This window comes from Pleurodeles waltl, chromosome 11, assembly GCF_031143425.1.
Source record: "Pleurodeles waltl isolate 20211129_DDA chromosome 11, aPleWal1.hap1.20221129, whole genome shotgun sequence".
In the NCBI taxonomy this organism is placed as follows: domain Eukaryota; kingdom Metazoa; phylum Chordata; class Amphibia; order Caudata; family Salamandridae; genus Pleurodeles; species Pleurodeles waltl.
In genome coordinates this window covers 979,702,398-979,722,933 of record NC_090450.1, presented here as the reverse complement: position 1 = coordinate 979,722,933, position 20,536 = coordinate 979,702,398, and the positions used below count along the sequence as shown (strand labels likewise).

The 20,536-nt window shown below is 42.2% G+C and overlaps 1 protein-coding gene across 1 annotated transcript in view; it reads right to left on the bottom strand.

Moving 5' to 3' along the window:
- Nucleotides 1-600: 600 nt before the first annotated feature.
- LOC138265353 (catechol O-methyltransferase-like) overlaps nt 601-20,536 on the bottom strand; it is an 83,947-nt gene continuing 64,011 nt past the window's right edge. The window contains exon 4 of the mRNA XM_069212989.1: nt 601-1,108. Coding sequence (XP_069069090.1) covers nt 1,088-1,108 — 21 coding nt within the window. The 3' untranslated portion in view covers nt 601-1,087. The remainder of the gene's footprint in view (nt 1,109-20,536) is intronic.

The following is a 20,536-nucleotide window of genomic DNA, read 5'->3' as shown; positions in this document are numbered from 1 at the left end:
CAAGTAATACCTGTGCTGCAACGCCAAGAAATCCTAGCTATTACTTCAAACTAAATAGTGGATTTTGTGCCTTAGGCCAACGGATCGACGCAACATTGGCTTGAGGGGATGTCAATAATGGAGGTCATAGTAATTAACAATAACCAAGATATTCAATAATCTAAAACAATATACAATAACCACACCAGTTTATTAAGAAAGATTATGAATTTATTTCCCTATATTAACAATGCTAATGTCACGAAAATAACTCTCAAACATAAATGACAAGCATATAGACTCAATGAAGGCTGATTAGAACGTCTTATACATCTGAGTTTAATCAAAGTAAGCAAGCAAATTATCTCAAGTATCATAACACTGATTAACAACACCAATATTTGCAACAGCGATATATTATACATTGGGGCAAAAGTTCAAAGAATGTCAATATAAATCATGAGCATGTAAAGACAAATTCCCTCACTAACCACAAATTAGCATTAACATGTTGGACTTCATGTAAAATGAATTTAGAAACACAAATTTAGAAAATCATACTAACTCGGGTTATTATTAAAAAATTGTTGTCATTATGCAGCAATTAATCTATAAGTTGCAGCTGGTACCCGTAAAGCAAGAGACACATATAACAATACAATTTCATACATTACCCATAAAATAACAACATGCAGTCTACTTCAGCAAGGGGACACCATCAGGTAAGTTTTCATAGGGTCTGGTCTACATCGACAACTAGCCCCACATCGCTAATATGACTCGAACCTCAACTAAGAACTCTCTCAGTCCGAAAACTCCGACAGAAGTACTCAGAATGAGATAATGGGAAGATCGCGAACGAGAACAAGACAAGACTCCCGAAGAATAGGTGACAGATCATTATATCATTTTGTAAAAAGCTCATGATTGGTCAGTACATGGGATGTTATACAATTCAGCCAATAAACTACAATTAGATAACCAAAAGTTTGCTGACGACATTATTAGCTAAATACAATTATAACAATTTCTTCTCCTCTTCCGTCTCGTCTGTGGCTCCATTGTTCCATCTCATCAAAACTTCTCTTCTCAGGAAGAAGCGTCTTCCTTAGTATCTTCTACTTCCATCCTTGAGGAAGAAACCACACGTTAGTGACAATTTGAAACAATAGAACAGTTAAACTTGTGTAATGACCTAATAAATCTGACCTTGTAAAACCTAACGCAGCAACCCACTAGGGGTAGCTGTTTACACATCTATGAGCTATTAATCACACTCTTTTAGGTAAGCATTGAGCAACGGAAAATAAATGCGATTTTAACTGAAGTTTTGCTTAAACAGAGAAAAAAATCAATTATGGTGACCATTTAGAAAAGTCACCCTTTTCCTCATGTTAGTTTCATCAATGATCAGTACATTATTGATTAAAAAGAAATCATAAAAAATTTCCACTCCTGCACCCGCGAAAGATACATAAATATCAGATATTTTTTTTGCAGAGAATTTCTCCTCCGGGGAGAGAAGGGCTCAGAGAAAAACCCACCTTATCCATCAAAGGTTTTACAATAAGAAAGATACCTTTGCTAGTCTGATGGAAGCTGTCAATTTTCTCAGCATAGTAACTGAGTCTTGTTGATCTAATAGATTTATGATACTCCCTAATAGCCTTTTTATAACTCAGTCTAGCACCCAATCCATAGGATCTGCACCAAATATGTTCCAGGATCTTGTAATTTTCCTTAAGCTCTAATAGATGTTGATTAAACCAGGGGCATGGGGAAATAATGTAGGTCTTTGCATATTAAACAGAGGTAAAGGCTTGTCCAGGGTGCATTGAATAGAAAAATTCATCTTCATATTACGTCCCTCTGTTGAATCTTTGGGTTCCATAAGCAAAGGATGCAGTGCCTTATCAGCGACCAGGAGAGCCTCCAGACTTTGAACCAGATACACCACTGAAGAACCTTTGGGAACATCAAAATAGAGATTAAAATCACCCACTATTATGAAATTGGCATATTCAAATTTCACTGCATCTAGAGAGATGTGGTACACCAACTGAGCACAGGAAAATAAAGTCCGAGCCAGGTGGGCAATAAATCAGCGCCCCTGAAACAGAGGAGGAGCCTGAAAGATATGCTAAAAACATAATACCTTTGCATCCCAGAACATCAAGGGGACTTAAGGTACAGGTGTAATGAGACATATATAATAGCAAAGACTCGCCTGTTAAGCCGGTCCTGTCTAACTATGGAGAAGTTAGCTGGAAGGGCCAATGCTATATCGGTTGTTGGGTCAGGGTTGAGCCGGATCTTGCTTAAAAGAAGCATATCCGGTTTAAGATCTAACATCAAATAAAAGATTTCCAACTTATGTTTAGGTAAAGAGTGACAATTTAAGCTAATGGAAACTATCAAAACCAAAGATTGTTAGGGGTTTACCTAGCCCCCATTCGCTTTCACAGGAGGAATAAACTGAAATTCACACACGGTGCAGACCTGAGAAGCATCCACAGATGTACAACTGTGGGGCTCATTGCTTCCTTAGTCAAGAGGCAGGATATAAGTTGCTCTTTACTGTACTGAAGATACTGGGCATTAAAAGGAATAGCGTTCCTAGCCCCTCGTCCCGTTTGGGCATGGACGGGCGCAGGCAGGTTGCCCTTTGGCGCACCAGCGACATGCCTGCTGGACGTGTCAACACCTGAGGTGTTTTTTTACAGCCAGTTGGGCAAGCGGGAACTGACATCCATCCAATCACTGTACCAAGCCCAAGAATCCCAACCCAAAATGGAGGATGAGCAGAATTAAACACTACTCCCTCCGGAAAAAGTTTGGTGGACCTAGGAGTAGGCACATATAGGAAGCAGACAGAAATTAAATCAAGTCCAGAAAGAAGTAGAAAATAGCCCCTTCAGGTAAGCGACTCAAAGGGTAAAAAACTGTGAGCCACCGACCAGGTAACACCTAACGAACACACTTAAAAACAATAGTGCCTGCTGTAAATTCAAATGCTAAAAAAACACAACCAAAGTAAATTGATTTAAGGTCACTAAACAGTAAAAACACTAAAAAACAACAGGCAATGATAAAAGTAATGCTGAAACGGTGAAACAAGGGGCCTCACCAAAAGACAAATATATAATTGTTGACAGCTTCCTGTTAGAAAAGATCATTATGACTGGGGCAGTCCACTGGGAGGGAGAAGAGAGAGAGAGAAAACATTTCAATGAGAATATGAAAGAATGGTGAAGGGAAAGTGACACAAAGAACTAGGGGTCATATTTTCAAGAAAGTAGAGCATCAGCTATGAGGCACCACTTTTCTTGTGCCCCCTAACGTCACCATGGTAGCACCGTATTTACAATATGACGCACCATGACGCACGTTAGCACAATAGCATCAAAAGTTTTGATGCTATTGCGCTTCATTGGTCGACTAGCACCAAAAATGATGACGCTAGTCCAGCCATGCGTGGGGAGGCCCATTGGAAAAAATGGGAGTGTCACTTTAATGCCTCCCTTGGGCAGGCGTTAAAAATTACAGGTGAATGGCATAGTGAAATCTCGTAAATTTCACTGTGCCATTTTTCTGGGCCTCCTGACAGGTGAATGCCCCCGTTGCATACATAATGGGCATAATGTGGCACAAGGGGTTACAAAGTGGTGCAATGCTTTCATTGCGCCATTTTGTTAATCTGGCACAGGGAAAAGGCCTCCATGGCGCTGCCGTAGCATAAAAATATGATGTTAGGGAGGAGCAAGAAAGTGCTTGGGGCTTGTAAATATGCCCCTGGATGTCATGCAGAAGGTGAGGGTGGAAAGATGGTGATGAAGAGCTGATATGTGGGATCAGCAGATGGAGGATTTCAGAAAACTGTGGATAGGAGTGAAGGGAATAAGTGTCCGACTGACTGATAGATTGTAGAGAAAAGTGAAACGAAAGGGGGAACAAGAGTGACTGTGATATGCAGAAGACTATCCTTTTCACAGATCTTTGTAGTGTTTAATCCACAGTAACTTAAATTCAGAAATGATGTATTTTCAATTATCATTATTCACAAAAAAAATCATTGTTGTTGCTCATTGATCTGAACCTGCTAAGAGGCCTGGCAAAGCCAATACTTCTGGCTTATTTCTTTCTTTCTATTCATTGATCTTTAATACTTCCAGATGCAGTGAAAGAAAACTCACAGAGGCACTCCGATACGCGTCAGATGTACTCTGCAGCACTGCCTAGTCCCCTAGGCTCATGCATGATGTGCTGCACTAGGCCAGGTTTTTGTTTCAATTCTGGCACTTGTAGTCTTGTTTATTCCATTATAAAACCCAACTACAATTCCCAGGATTCAAGGAAAGAAAACCTGCACTGGAGCAGCACATCACACATGGACCTTGGAAACTTGGCAACCATGACTCTGTGTCAAGCACTTGATTCTAGTGTACATGCCATAAACTATACCCTGTATTACAAAGGTTACACCTCTGAAAAATAATTACTAGTTGCACCTATTTGGCTGCGCCCCTTTTAGAGTTCCTCCACATTTATTTTATCTGCACTGCTCTGCAGGGTTGCCTGGGCCTACTCCTTCCATATAAGCCACCGTCCTCTGGGTGTACTTCCTGCTTGGGCTGCTGGATGAGAATAGATGCACTTCCTTGATAAACCACTACAGTGCATGACGCATATTATACGAATGAGTTGCACGCTCAATTTTGAAGCGTTTGTTTAGCGCCTTCATCTGTATCATTTGCACAAGCACCGCTGCATGCATGATGCACCATCAACCAAGCCAATTACATCCTTTAGAGACCCATGCAGCCTGCATAGGACGTTAAGACATGGAGGTACAGGTGTGACCTGCTGCTGGTGAGGTAACAAGCAGCTCAGGTGTTCAAGCATGCATTTCTCAAGGTGCAGTATGCACAGATGGGACCCTGCAGGAGCTCTAGCATGCAGGTGTATAGGTACAACTTACTATTCGGATGGACTGGTGCGGAAGAGATATGCAGTAATAAAGGCATGGCCTGCTGCAGGGTGAGTAGAGTGCAGTAGGTGGTGAAGGCTGCATGCCGACAGGGTCTGGTGCAAGAGGCAGAGCATGCAGGTGTGACCTGCTGCAGAAACAGGAGGCAGAGTCGTCAGGTGTAAGGTGAAACCCACTGCAAGAGGTACAGCATGAAGAACAAGTATTTGCAATGCAATGGGCCTTGCATATTTTGAATAAAATTAATTGTTATCTTTTGACAACAACGCCCAAAAGCAAAAACAAAAAAAAAGAACGAGTGGAAACTGAGAAAAAACGACATAAAATAAAATAAAGTTAGCTTAAAAAAATTGAAACTTTGCAATTTTGTTTGTCCTTCTGGGCACGTGTTTGCCAGTCACAAGCCCTCTGTTTGCGGGGCACTGGAAGTTAGAACAAAATAGTACCTCAATCACGTCGGGAGCAACGGACGGGCACTAATTAAGTTGAAATCAATTAGTGCTTGGTCCCTGCTCCACAAAGAGGAACATAAATTATGCCAGATATGCCTTGATGACTTACGAGGCTGTAAAGAAGAGCACCACGCAAGCCAACAAATGGTGATTGACAGGCGGGCTCCAAGCCCTTTACTGAACACAACAGTGTCTAACATGCGAGGTGCATGCGCTAGCTCATGCACTTGCAGGCTCGACCCTAAAAAGGAGGTATTACCTGCTGCTGGAGAAGTATTCTCCAGGCTCACAAGTGTGGTTTGCTGCAGGGGGCACAGCTTGCAGGCCTGCAGACATCAGCATCTGATTGGCCACCTGGGCAATTGGGTAACCCACCAGCCAGAGAAACAGACTAGGCATGTGCCTTTTTTGTTTCCTAACCAAGATCTTTAATTTGATCACTCAGCACCACATTCATGGATTAGGTAGTCACACTTTCCTGCCTGGGCTGCTCTGCACTTCACACATGTTAATAAGCCTTTGGGGAGGCATGAAATTAAATTAAAATATGATTGATAAAGCACACTGTCACCCCAGTGGAGCTTGTTGGTGCTAAGTTGTGACTGTCCCTAGAGGAAACTCGGGGAGAAAGATTAGGTCTGGAAGAGCCATGCTTTGAGTTACCACAGACCACAAGGAAAGAGTTCCAGAATTTGGGGAAAGAAGGAAGAATGACCTTCCTCCCATCCTCACCTTTCTAAATCTGGGAATGGCCAGTAGCTTACGGTTTGCATATCTCCCGTTCCGGACAGGAACATAGGGTTGCCTCCCGGAACCTAAGCATGTGGGTCCAATATTATTGATTAATCCGAAAATAATGCTCCCAGCTCTGAACAGGCATCTTTTCCGCACTAGATGGCAGTGCAGATGCCAGAGTTCAGTAGATAGGAATTTCCAGGGAGTGAGTTTCAGAACCAGGGGCATCCAAGAAGCCACCTCAGACAGACAGGTTTGGAGAGAGGTGAGTGTGGCACCAACATCGTCAAAGATGGAAATGATATATTGTGTATCAAGTGCATATGAGATGATTTGGCAGCCCAGGGACTTAACCAGGGATACCAAAGGTGTTATATACATATACATATACATATATATATCTATCTATATCTATCTATATATTCATATATAGATAGATATAGATATATATAAAATAATGTGGGTTTAGTGATGAGTTTGCTGATCCTCCCTGATAAAGGCTTTTGGGAGTCCAATTAAATGAAACGAGAGAGACTGACTTCATTCAATTTTCTATGCGGTATTGGGATGCGGTGTACTAGCGGGCGGTTGTTGGGGCATTAGACTTCGCGAGCAGTTGAGGCGTTGGACTTCGCGAGCAGTCTTTTAATGAATGCCCACTTGCACATGCTGTAATCAGGGATGACAATCAAGCCTCAGCAATGCTAGAGATTTTAAAAGAAGTGGCACGCATGCTGTAAACGGACCTGTACACGCGGTGTAGCAGCTTTGCATGGGCTGTAATTGGTGGCGACAGTAGAGCCTCAGCAGTGGTGGAGTTTGGAAAATAAGCAGCTCGTGTGCTGTAAACTCTGCACTGATCTGCAAACACAAGGTAGTGCCGTACTCAATAAAGTCTCAGAAGGCCTAAAGGAAGTGCACGCCCTTGTATTGTTAGCTGCTGGTCACGCTGGAATTGACGTAATAGTCTCAGCTCATCGTGTCATAAGAGAGTTGTGATTTGCTATCATGTTCCTGTGCCATTAGCTTCAACATGTAGGTTCAGGGATCTACATGAAGAGATCATAAGACATCAATTCATAAACAGGACCAGCAATACAAACATTCAAGAGAGATTGTTAAAGTTAAAGGACCCCTCTTTACAAAGAACTTAAACACAGCAAGAAAGATATAAAACACAATGAGATGTGTCAAGGAACCCAATGAGGAACAAATTTAAGGAAAAAGATGAACATGACCAAGTAAGTGTGGTACAAAAAGGGAAAAAAGGTTTTACAGGAATTAATAAGGCACCCGCACCAAAGAAGATGTGGATACATGCCCGGCTATTAAGGCAAAATGTTTCAAATGTAACAAAAACTGACATTTCTCACAGGTGTGCAAATCTGATAACCGCAGTGTAAACAAACGAGTTGTAAATGGAAGCATTGACGACTATTCAGAAGATGAGGGGAACAACAAGGTAGAAGTGTTAGTAATATGTGAAGGCTTGGACGGAGAGATCGAGGAAGGACATCATTCTCCAAAATGCATTCTGAAGATTAATGAAAACAGTGTCAAGGTGTGGGCTGATTCGTGTTCTCTATATACTATGATTTGCAAGGATGTTTGGGTGAGTATTAACTATTTCCGCTTGACATTGAACCCGAAGGCTATTGTGGTGTGAAGTTACCATTGATGGGTTACTTCAATTGCGAATTGTTTTATAAGGATAGACGTGTGAATGGAAGAGTATATGTAGTGAAGAAGGAAAAGCTCTATTAGGGTGGAAAGACCAAAAAGCATTAGGAATCGTTCTAGATCTCAATCATCCCAACCAAGTTTTACTTACGGAGGAGACACAGAAGGCTAATTGGCGATCAAAATATCCCAATTTGTTTGTTGACAAATTGGGGTATTTAGAAAAATGTGAACTTCGCATTGTATTGAAATCGGGAAGCACACCTAAGGTGCATAAAGTGAGAAATGTTCCTTTAGCCTTGAGAACATAACTTAAGGAGGAATTGGATCATCTGTGTGTCGCTGGTGTGATTGAGCACGTAGAATCAATCATCTGACTGGCTTAGTCCCATAGTGTTAGCACAGAAAGCAAATGGGAATTTTTGCATGTGCGTTGAATTAAGGGATTTCAATCAAGGCATATGGGTTCACTGTCATCCCCTGCCACACACAAATTAGATGATTTTCAGCATCAAGGGTGCAAGGTATTTTCTATCCATTAATTTGTCCAGTGCCTATCACCATATCCGTCTGTATCCTGAGTCGAAACATCCCACATCCTTCATAACACTGAAGGGTGCATTTCGATTCATACGCATGCTGTTCAGATTAGTGTCAGCATCGGATCACATGTAGCATCTTCAAAGGTATTCCAAATGTTCTGGTTTTCCAACATGATATTTTAGTTTGGGGTATGAATGTTGAGAATCATGATTTCACTGTGAATAAGGTTTTGGACAAATTACAAAAGGCAGGGTTAACTCTCAGTGAAGGGATATGTAAATTTGATGTATTGCAAGTAGATTATCTAAGACGTACATTGTCAAAGGAGAGAGTCAAACCTAAGGCAAAATTACTTGAGGTCATTGAATGTACACTTTCACCAGCTGACATAATTTCTCGGTCTGGCCAAATACTATTCGAAAATTGCACATAATTTTGCTGACAAGTCACATGTTTTGAGAAAGCTAATGATTAAGGGAGTAAAATTTTAGTGGACACGCAAGTGTCAGCTAGCATTCGAGATAATCAAAAATGAAATCATGAAGGCAGTTGCCTTAAAACCTTTTGATTCAATGGTCAAGACAATAGTTGTGGTTGACGCTAATCCTGCATATCGATTAGGTGCTGTATTGATGCAAAAGAAGACGGACAGGAGCGTGTGGTAGCGTTTGTTTCTCGAACATTAAAGGGTGCTGAAGCAACATACTCAGTAATCAAGAGGGAGACGTTAGCCTGCTGGTGGGGTATAAACTATTTCAAAACATATGTTTGGGGAATAGCCTTTGAGTTGCGCACCGACCACAAAGCCCTGGTCGAGATACTCACCACTAAAGGGGCTGGGAGGGCCACCCCAAGAACTGCCAAGTGGCTATACCATTCGCAAGAGTATGATTTTGAACTGAAATATTATTCAGGTAATAGGAACAAAAATGCAGATTGCTTGTCTTGTTTGCTGTTGCAATAGAAGGGTGAGGATAGAAAAGAGGACAAAAGTGAGAAGTGGTTGATATCCAGTGTGACCAAATCATGTGTAGGTGCGATGAATGAGGAAGAGTGGAAACAAGCAATTGAGGAAGATGATGTATTGAAACAACTCACAAGTGACCTGATTGTCCAGTAATTCTGGTCAAGTAGATAATATAAGGAAAGAATATGGGGACTATAGGATGATACGGTCAGAATTGTCCTCAATGGATGGCATTTTGAGAAAGAATGGAAGGCTAGTAGTGCCCTCGGGATTGAGGACCAGACTTTTAGAATTACTACATAGAGGCCACAGTGGCATGTCAGGTATGAAAAGAAGAGCCCACATTGATTTTTGGTGGCTAGGCATAGATAGAGAGATGGAAAGGTTTGTGCGTCATTGTGAAGCATGTGTGTGCAGTGACAAGTCCCACAAGTCAGAAGAGTCTTCCATCTCACCCAACAAATTTCCAGAGAAGCCATGGCTGGAGCTAGCCATGGACATATGTGATCCGTGCAGCAGTAGAGGTATAGAAGGGAAATATGTCCTAGTGTTGGTGGAATTTTTCTCCAAATGGCCCGAAGTCACCTTTGTGAGAGAAATAGCAGCATCCAGTATTATAGATTTTTGCGAAGAAGTGTTCAGAAGAGAGGAATACCCTGAGTGCATAGTCACTGACAACGAGCCACGATTTATTGTAGATGAATTTCAGCGTTATCTTGAAGAAAAAGGGAATATCACACCACAAAACAGCTGTGTATCACCCAAGAGAAAATGGTCTCGTCGAGAGATTTAACTGTGTGATAAAGGAGTGTGGAGCAAATTGTAAGAAGGCTGTTGAAGAAATGTTGTAGAGTAATCGTAACAGACTGCATTCGGCCACAAAGGAGACCTCTTTTCATTTATTAAAGGGTAGACAAGCATGTACCAAGGTGACACCAGCGTGAATGAATAAGTTGACCAAGAAGAACGTTAATAAAAAAAGAACTGGAACAGAGCATTAACATGTATCAGGAAAAATATGTGACAGGTTGAAAAACAGATCTTGGGAATGTGTAGAAGGTAATTCGTTGGAGGTCAAAAGTCAGGACTTTCAAAGTGGTCTAGACTAAAGGAAGTGAAGAGGGTGGTTGGAAATAGTGTGTGGTTAGACGACACCAAGAGATGGAATATCAGGAAGGTTACCCTGTGCAATGATCTCGAATGCAATAAATGGAGAGAAGCAGATGGCAAGGAAAATATGTCTAAATCTGAGATGGTTCCCCATGTTAGTAACAATGAGAGGAGTCGGATCAGGAGGAAGACAAGTTGGCATAGAGGCTATGTATGTGCTTGAAGGTTATTTTTTTACCACAATGTATGCACATAATTGTGTTTATGTTACTGTTAGTTATTTTATATTATATTTATATTTTTCTGTTGTTTATAAAGAAGGAAGATGTGTAGTATCTTAGCAACTGGATGCAGATTCCAGGGGTAGAAAGCAGGCAGTTGCTGAGAAAACAGGACATGTACTGGGGGTTGTTGTGCTGGCATAATTAAACTCTTCTACATTCATCCTCCGTGTCCTGGCGTCTTAAAAATGCCCACAGAAAGGAGGAGCAGTAGGATGGAGGAGGATTGGATGGTTTTCCTTTGATGGCTCAGGAATGTCCTACTTCTTGTTCCTGTATGTCATATCCTGTTTCATCACTGTAGACAGAGGAGTCTATCTCTATCACGGAAATCTCTTATTTTGCTATGGAATTCTTTGCCTAGAGGTAGACCATTTTGCTACAAAGAAAGATTATGTATCTAGTAAGAGAAAATTAAAGGGAAAACATATCTGGGGTTATTAAAGTCTCCCAAGTCGCACTTGAAATACAATGAGATGGTCTGGATTTAATACGATATAGAAGTAAATGCATGTGATTAGGAAGATTTGTAGAAATATTCATTTATGTTATATTTTAATGCCCGTGCACTATACACATGTGCTCATCTGGTGAAGGCTATTACAACATACTATGTGGGTGAATAAGTAAGTGATGCATATTATATTATGACTTACAAGTTTGGATGTGAGATTATGGTAGCGACAAAGTAAGTGATGTCTCGGGATATATTTGGATGGTGATGTAGTTCACCAGTCATCACTGACTGGTCACTTTCTAACAACTGTGATGCAGCAACCAAGCTAGCTCCTCTGATGAAAAGATAGACCACTAGTCAGTCATGTACTTGTTGACCATAACTTTTCTTTTGTGTCCCCCGGGAACCTGGGTGGGGCGATAGTTCATTAAAAATGTTACCTGTAAACCCAGTCACATGGTGATGTTGTGCAAAATGCAATAGACCAGTGGTTCCCAACCTTTTGACTTCTGTGGACCCCCACTTTATTATTACTGGAACCCGCCTCCCCCCAATGAATCATTATTGGAATCTGGGGACCCCCACTGACTCATTACTGAAAGTTGGGGATCTAATCTGTTAATATTATTTAATTTTCTAAGCAGTTGCGGACCCCCTGATGGGGCTTCACAGACCCCCAGGGGTCCCCGGACCACAGGTTGGGGACCACTGCAATAGGCTGCCTTGCACACTACCTCTAAAGAGTACTGGAGCAGCCTCCTTGTATATGTTCAAGACATCTGAAATTCACTTGAAGATACCAAAAGTGTGCTCAGTGATGTCTCACAAAAGCATCTTTGCCTGTGGTACCTCTTTTAATTCTGTAAGGGTGGACGTCGGAAGGGATGAAGAGATATGGAGAGAGCAGAGTCAGTTTTCCCTTAGGGGCTCCAGGGCTGTGCCCTCTTTGTTTTCTGACCTGTTTTTATTATACCAAGAGTGAAATATAGTCTATTAATCACTCTTGGAGTAATACAAATAATGCCGACCTACTTTGGGCCCAGCAGCAGCCTGAGGCAGCCACCGACACTGCCTGATGGAGGAGCAGGTGCTTGAAGGCACCATCCATCAGAGTGATTTCCAGGGCAGCCATCAGAGTGATTTCCAGGGCAGCCATCAGAGAGATTTGGAGGCTGGTGAAAACACCCAGCCTTGGTCTGAGGGCCCTGGCATGCCTCAGTGCCTCCCCCATCTCTGACCTGCTAAAGCATCACTGCAGAAGGTCGTCATGGGCTCTGCAGGCTTAGGCGGTGAGGTGCCCGGGGCTACACACCAATCAGTCCATCATTTCTCAACACATCACAGAGTTGGGAAAGGGAGGGGGGGAAGAGCTGAGACAGAGCCCTGGTACCTGGACTGTACAGGTCTGAGGTTGCAGTTTCATGTGCCAGTGCTGGAAGGAACAACTAGCTGCGTGGCTGCCAGGAGTCCCAACGGGACCTGCACAGTCAGCAAGGTAAGTAATACAAACGTTTTTAAATGGTCTGTGTCTGTGGGTGAGAGTGTGTGTGGGATTGAAAGTGAGAGAGAGTCAGCAAAGGACTGAGCCAATGTGAATGAGAATGAGTGATATGAAGAGTTGGTATCAGTGAGAATGAATCAGATTGAGGGAATATGGCAGTGAGTACCCAAGTGCTACTGTGTGTGAGACTGAATCCGAATGAGACTGAGTCATCATCTGAGTGAGACTAAGGCCCATACTTATACTTTTTTAGCGCCGCATTTGCACCATTTTTTGACGCAAAAGCGGCGCAAACTTACAACATATAACTGTATTTTGTACGCTTACGCCGCTTTTGCGTCAAAAAGTGACGCAAATGCGGCACAAAAAAAAGCATAAATATAGGCTAAGTAAGTCAGAGTGACTCACAGTAGGATTTTTGAGTGGGACTGAGTAAGTCAGCGTGAGTTGGAATGAGATTGGGTGAGACTGAATGGTTCACAGTCAGTCTGAGTGAGTGCGCCACAATGATTGGGAATGAGAAAGACTGAGTGAGAATGAGTGAGACTAAGTCTGAGTGAGTCAGTGTGAGATTGAGTGACTCAGAATGAACGAGTGGAACTGAGTGAGAGACTAAGTGAGCATAAGTGGGTCACAATGAGAATGAGTAAGACTGTGTGAATCAATTAAACTGAATAAAAATGAGTGAATCATAGTGCGCAAAAGTGATTTCAAATGTGAATGAGAGTAAATGAAAGTGAGTGAATGAGACTGAGTGAAAATGTTAAGAAAGTAAGACTGACTGTAAGTGTGTGTGAGTGAACTCCTTGAACCCTCGGAGAAGAAGTCAGCATTGCTCACTGGAATTTGAGCCAAGGATTACACTCCACCACTTTTAAAGGTCCTCCTCACCAGCTGCCAGTAGATGTTACTACCCAAGCAATGTAGCATGAAAATGTGTGATTCACAAATGTGCAGCGCTTTATTTTGTGTGCCAGGGGCTATGATGTGCCATGACAGCTGATGCTGGAGACACAGAGTATATGTAGACCTGTTGAAGGGGCAGAGCATGTAAGCATGATCATTGCTGAATACTTGGGTTCGACTATAGTCTCTTCAAACTCCCACTAGTTTTACTAAATAGATTATGATTTGAGTAAAATCATGCATTGAAAAATGGAAATGGCAGACTGTGAAGGCAGGCCTGGATATGAGAGAGAGTGACCGATTTTAGACCCTGCACGGTCATAAACCCAAATACCAGTGCCGCCAGTGACAGCATGTTTGATCTTGGGCAAAAAAAGCGTCTTTCTACCTTTCTAAACTGAGAGAAATATAATCCTGTTATGTTCTGCTCTCTTCCATAATTTAACCGATTTACTGACTTTTCTCCAGTTCTACCTCTCAAAGGGGTTTTCTGGCTACTCAGTACATGAGCAGTAGTTTAGAATATGTGTAATAAACATTTTTCCTTCCAGGAATAGACAAAGACAACTTTTGGCCTTATCATTTGGTGGACAGGGTACTTCACCAAAAGTGCCAGACTCATTTGTCCCCTCCTCTATGCAGAGGAGGGAAAATTACCGTATTTCCAAAGGAGGAGCGCACACTGGCTCTGCTAGCAGGAACCTTTGACTGACAGTCCGACTGACATTAGCCTGTCAGTCAAAGTACCTCAGACCTTCCACGCTTTGAAGGCTGATGTTGCTATGTAATTAGTTCTTGTTCAGGACCTCTTGGGATATTTTGTCAGTGGCCAATAAAGTTTTTAAAAAATGACCCCCACACGCTGGGAGAAAACTTTTAGGGCCATATTTAACAAAAGTGGCGTTGCACCCAGAGCTGTGCCACTTTTATTGTGCCCCTTAGCGCCCCCCTAACGCCACCATGTGTGTGCTGTATCTAAGATATGGCGCACCATGGCGGTAGTTAGGGAACTAGCGTCTACATTTTTTAAGCTAGTTTGGAGCTTTGCAGGATTAGCGTTAACAATTTTCACGCTAATCCAGCAAAGCCCATTGAGGCCCATTGCAAACAATGGTGTGCCTCCTTTTTACGGCTGCTCTGAGCCGAAGTGCTGAAAAATGACACAAAGAAATCTCCTAGATTTCTTTGCGCCATTTTTTCGCCCCCCACTAACGGAGGAACCTTGCGCAGGCATAATGTAGCGCAAAGGGTTACAAAGTGGCGCAATGCATGCATCGCACCACTTTGTAAATTTGGCGCAGCAATTTTGGCCTCATTGGGCCACATTATCTTAAAAACAAAATTACGCTAATGTGGCGCAAGGAGGAAGTAGGGGCTCCTAAATCCGCCCCCTGGCGTCTCAGGGTCATTTGCTTTTTGTTTTCCACAAATAAAGCACCGCTTTGGGAGTTTGTTTTTTAAAATAAATAACTGTGCCATGCAGGTTTTTGAATATGACTCTCGCACAGCAACGCTTTAGTGCCTGGTCCTGGTTTTGAAAGGAAACAGCAAAGCACAGAATCCTGTTCCAAGCAAACATGTCTCTGGGATACTCCTTTTTGCTGAAGACAGTAGCAGCATTTTGATAAATGTTTATCCAAATGTGGAAGAACTGAGAAGAAATAGGGCCAAAAAAAAGGGCTGCTACGAAGCATATGTTCTCTTCTGGCAAGAGGACAAGGATGTACAGTACACTAGTCAAATCTAGGGAAATGCAGAATTTGCATCATTTGTTTTTTTGCAATTACGAGAAATTTGAGCATAATGAATCACAAGCAATTATGCAAAATGCAAATCTGTCATTTCACGCTATATCTTGGTGCAAAATGCATCCTTGTGTCAATTTTTTGGTACAAAAATGCATTTATACCGAAGCAGTGTGAAAAACAGCCACACGTTTCGTTGTTCCCATACATTTGAGATAAAAAAGGGGCATTTGCTGTGCGTTTTTTAAACAAATGGCGTGTAATTATGCAAAGTTGTGTAATAGCGTAATAACAAGCATAATGGAAAATTTCCAAAATTACATGAATTAGGCTGTAACGTAAACTTCTCCCAGGCCTAGTCAAGTCCTTTGACAACCATGCATAGACCTATTACCATGCTCATTCTTCCAATGTCAATCTTTGAATTACTTCAGCAGTCAATTTGGGCATTCCATGAGCAAATAAAATTATCCTAAAGTCTCCTATATATTATTCCAAGGACATTTTAATGATATTCTTGTTCAATTAAGAAATCAATCACTGCACCCATAATTGTGCTTCCTAGCCCATGTTCTGCAAGTATCACTCGCTTCATCCGAGCAAAACAATGTATTTCTCGATCTCTTTCAGTTCACTCAGGGGTGTAACAGATGCTCTTGCAGCCCCTGTGGAGCGCGGGTGGGGGTCAGAGGGGTTCCCTGTTTTGGAGGGGGGCAGCTCACCCTCTAAGACTTGCCCTTGCATGACTTGCAAATGGTGAGCAATGGCATGGAATACAAAATAGTTGAGCCAATCTGCTTTCCCGGGCAGGCCCCCCCAGTGTAAGGAGTTGGGGGAACCTTTCAGGGGGCCCCGATTGAGCCCAAGACCAATGAATATCTGTGCAATCTAGGAAATTCTGGGGTCCCTCATCACATTCTGCAGGGGGCCCATCATTTTGCATCACTCCACTGAGTTCACGCCCTATTTCCTGCATCATAGTATAATCAAGTTTAGCACATAACAAGGGGTTAAGAGACTCATTTTCTTTCATGTTTTATTAAAGGTACGCACCGTTGCCCCTGTAGAGGTAGTTCCCGGGACATGCTTACCCTATTCACTAGCAGCCTCTACCAAGAACCGCCTCTACTGAGGCAGCCACTTGTATCTTTAACGAATCATGGAAGACAATGACTCACTTATTTCATGTTATATGGAGTCCTGGAACACATCAGAGGTCCTGCAGAAGTCCACCAGACACAGGATCTCTGAGGAAGGACTCCAAGGATGCAGCATGCAGATTCTCAACTCTAGGACAATGACCACCTGGAGGAAAACCAGACCTTGGTGCAGAATTCCCTGCATCCATCACGGTCCATCATTAGTCCTGCACCATCTCTACCAGGGGAAACATCGTTTACAATAATGCATTTACCACAAAATGCATTTACAACAATGCTATTACCACGAATATACCTTTACCACACATGCCTTTACCTTGCATGCCTTTACTACGAATATACCTTTACCACACATGCCTTTACAACACATTTCATTCTAAGGCCATGAATGGTTACATATATATATATATATATATATATATATATATATATATATATATATATATATATATATATATATATAAAGGGTTTTTGGTTTTAGGGTAGGTATGGGTTTTGGGGTGGTAAGGGCATTTTTAGGTTTTAGGTTGGATATGGGTTTGGGGTGAGAAGGGCGTTTTTTTAGGTTTTACGGTGGGTATGGGATTTAGGGTGGTAAGGTTATGTTTAGGTTTTAGGGTGGGTATGGGTTTTGGAGTGGTAAGGACATTTGTATGTTTTAGGGTGGGTACTGGATTACAGTGGTAAGGGCATTTTTAGGGTTTAGGTTGGTATGGGTTTTGGGGTAGTAAGGGCATTTTTGGTTCTTAGGGTGGGTATGGGATTTAGGGTGGTAAGGGTATGTTTAGGTTTTAGAAATATAGGGGTTATACTTACCATTTTATTTTCTACCACGCATATGCCTTTACCACAAACATTTAGTGGTAAAGCCACGCGTGGTAAAGGCATTTTCGTGGTAAAAAACTTTTGTTGTAAGTGCATTTGTTGTAATGATGGGTGCGTTGTAATTATCACGTTGTAAAAACAATCGTGGTAATTGCACTCGTGGTTCCGTCATACAACCCTATACCAGCAATGCAACAAATATAGACCATGTCCCCCTCACACATATACACACACACACGCACAGATAGTTACACAGATGCACACACACAGGAACATTATTAGGGCGGCTGATGAAATTTACAGGCTAGTGCCCGTGGTCACCTTCTTGCCAGCTGGTAGGGTTGACAGATCCCTGCCCTTTTACTTTTCGCAAAACAAGATTTTGTCTGAAAAATCTTTTGCATGCATAATTTTGCAAAGTTTACTGGAGATTGCAAAAATCAACAAATGCTGTGTTTATAAACTACGTAAAAACGCAGGAGAAATTTAAATCCTATCAACATTTGTAACAACTGTTTTAATTGGACTCCCATCAATGAATCCTAAAGCTTTACAAGCATACAACTTGTTGTACAATCTTCCCTGAATCATGTAGTTTGTGCTCCATCACAGCAGCTCCATGGTACTAAGTTGAAGACTTAGGGCTACCTTGAGGTTGGTAGGCAGGGTACTCCACAACAAACGTGATGAAGGAGTACCCTGTCCATCAAACCCTTGGTCTGCCTGCTGTATTAAGAGTTGGGCGGTCTGTCATCTTTCCAACGGCGGTGCCCCTGCTGGCTCCACTGGAAGATACCTTAATCCAACCGCCAAATCAGGTAGGGTCCCTTGGAATAAAGACATCAGACTGCCTGTCCAATTTAGGGATAACAATCTGAAGTTTTTTAATGTCCATCACCACCAGGAACAACATGTCAGTCTTCCACAGAAAAAAGAAAAATAACGTCCACACACTGGGAGAAAACTCCTAGGGTGTGGGATCATTAGTTTTTTGTTTGTTTTTCATTAATCAAGTCCTGCTTTGGTTTGGATTTGAAGAATAAAAATATTTGGTGCACCGCCATTTGAAAGACGATCACAGCTGGGCCGGCAGTGATGATTAGTTGTGATGTTTTTACCTCAACCACCCTGACAGATAGCCACCTGCCAAACAATAAATCAGGACTTTTGGCAACATATTTATGTTTTCTAATGAGTGCACCTCAGGCTCACCAATCTTTATCTGTCCTACCTTTTGTTAATTTTTGCTTTTAAGGTGAAATTACTTTGAGATAGAATTGTGCCCTTAGGGAAGCATGTGTAATATGTTTTAATAGAGATGCCACACTACACATTTAATGCAGCATAGTTATACAGTAATGCCTGGTTCTAAATGCCCATCAATGCTTGCATTCCAATGTAAATTTGCAACATGTTGGCTTGGAATAACAGCAATCTTGTGAAAGGTTTCTAAGGATCTGTGCTTCAGTTAAACTCCAGCATGTATCAGCCATTTGTTTGACATGAGTAGTTAATTTGGTAGGTGTTTTATGCATATTTTAAAATCAAGTACCTAAGAAACTGTAAATGTGGCATATGTCACTTTATGCCCCAAAAAAGGAGTGGCTAGATACAGATTTAATAGTTTTAGAGCAGTGGTTCCCAACCTTTTGACTTCTTTGGACCCCCACTTTAGCAAGACTGTAACCCAGGGACCCCCTCTGAATCATTATTGGAATGAGGGGACCCCACACTGAGTCTTTAGTCAAGCTGGGGACCTAATCTGTTAAAATTATTAAAGCTTCTAAGTAGTCGCGGACCCCCTGAGGAGGCTTTGCGGACCCCCAGGGGTTCCCGGACCATAGGTTGGGAACCATTGTTTTAGTGGAAGCTTTATCATCTATGCACAGCACACAGAGAGTGGGCCAATGGGTCAACCACCACGGCCACTGATTGTTGTAAGTGTTATAAATATTTTTATCAGCCCACATTCATCAGCCATTAGTGGTTGTGACAGCTGATCATGATATATGGAGCACTCAATTCAGCTGCAAAGATTCAGTAGTAATAGTGTGCCAGAGACCTTTTTTACTATCAAAATATTTGGGTTGTGGTAGAAGCATCACATTGATAGCTCCTGAGGCCATCAGAGTAATCTAAACCCACTCTATCTTAAATAAGGGGCCTGGTTCACAAAGGTAAATTTAGACCAAAAGTCTAAACTTAGACCAAAAGTCTAACTTTACTCGAAGTAAAGTTACACTTTTGGCCTAAGATTAGACTTTTGTCTAACTTTACTCGTAGTAAAGTTACAGCTTTGGTCTTACTTTAGACTTTTGGTCTACACTTAGACCAAAAGTTTAAACTTAGAATAAAAGTCTAACTTTACTCATAGTAAACTTTGACTTTTGGTCTGTATAGACTTGTGATCTAAACTTAGACTTTTGGTCTAAGTTTACCTTTGTGAATTGGGCCCGATGTTCACAGGCGGAATGTTTGAATCACAAAAGATTGCAAAACATTTCACAGGACATTGAACTGATAACAAATGGAATCTCCCACTGATTCAGGACAGGCATCTTACTAAGAAGAGGGCAAGGAGTAGCCTTAGAATACAATCTTTCAAAGGCACCAAATCAGGAGCGAATCATGGCGCGTGGCGTGGGTGGAGTGGCACAGGGGGAGGAGGGAAGATTTTTTTTTTTTATACGAACCCGAATCCACCGCCGCTACCACCGCACAGCTCCTATTTCCTTTGTCGCAGGCACAGGCCCCCAGCCTGCGCGGCGGCTAATCTGAACGCTGCTGTCATGCTGCTGGCATGACAACAGCGTTCGGATTGGTCAGAGCACCCAGTCAGGGCTCTCTCCAACCCGGCACTGTGTTGTCGGGTTGGACAGAGCTTAGTGAACATGTACGTTTGGCCGGCCTGAGACGGCAAGCCAAACATACATGCACACTGAGAGGGAGTGCTAAGCACTCCCCCTCTGTGCTCGTCACAGCCCGTGGCCTCACCCCTTCTACAATAAAACAATAATAAACACAGTTTATTATCATTTTAATGTAAAAGTTTGGCGGCTGCTGCTGCTAGTGGGGGCGGGGGGGTGGCGACGCTCCTCTGCCCTAACGGAGGAGCCGCCCCTGCACAAAATAACATTGAAAGACCTAAAAATGATTTTTTGTGGCCTCAGCTTCCTCTACTGCGGCAGTGGCCAGCTGTTTCTGGGTC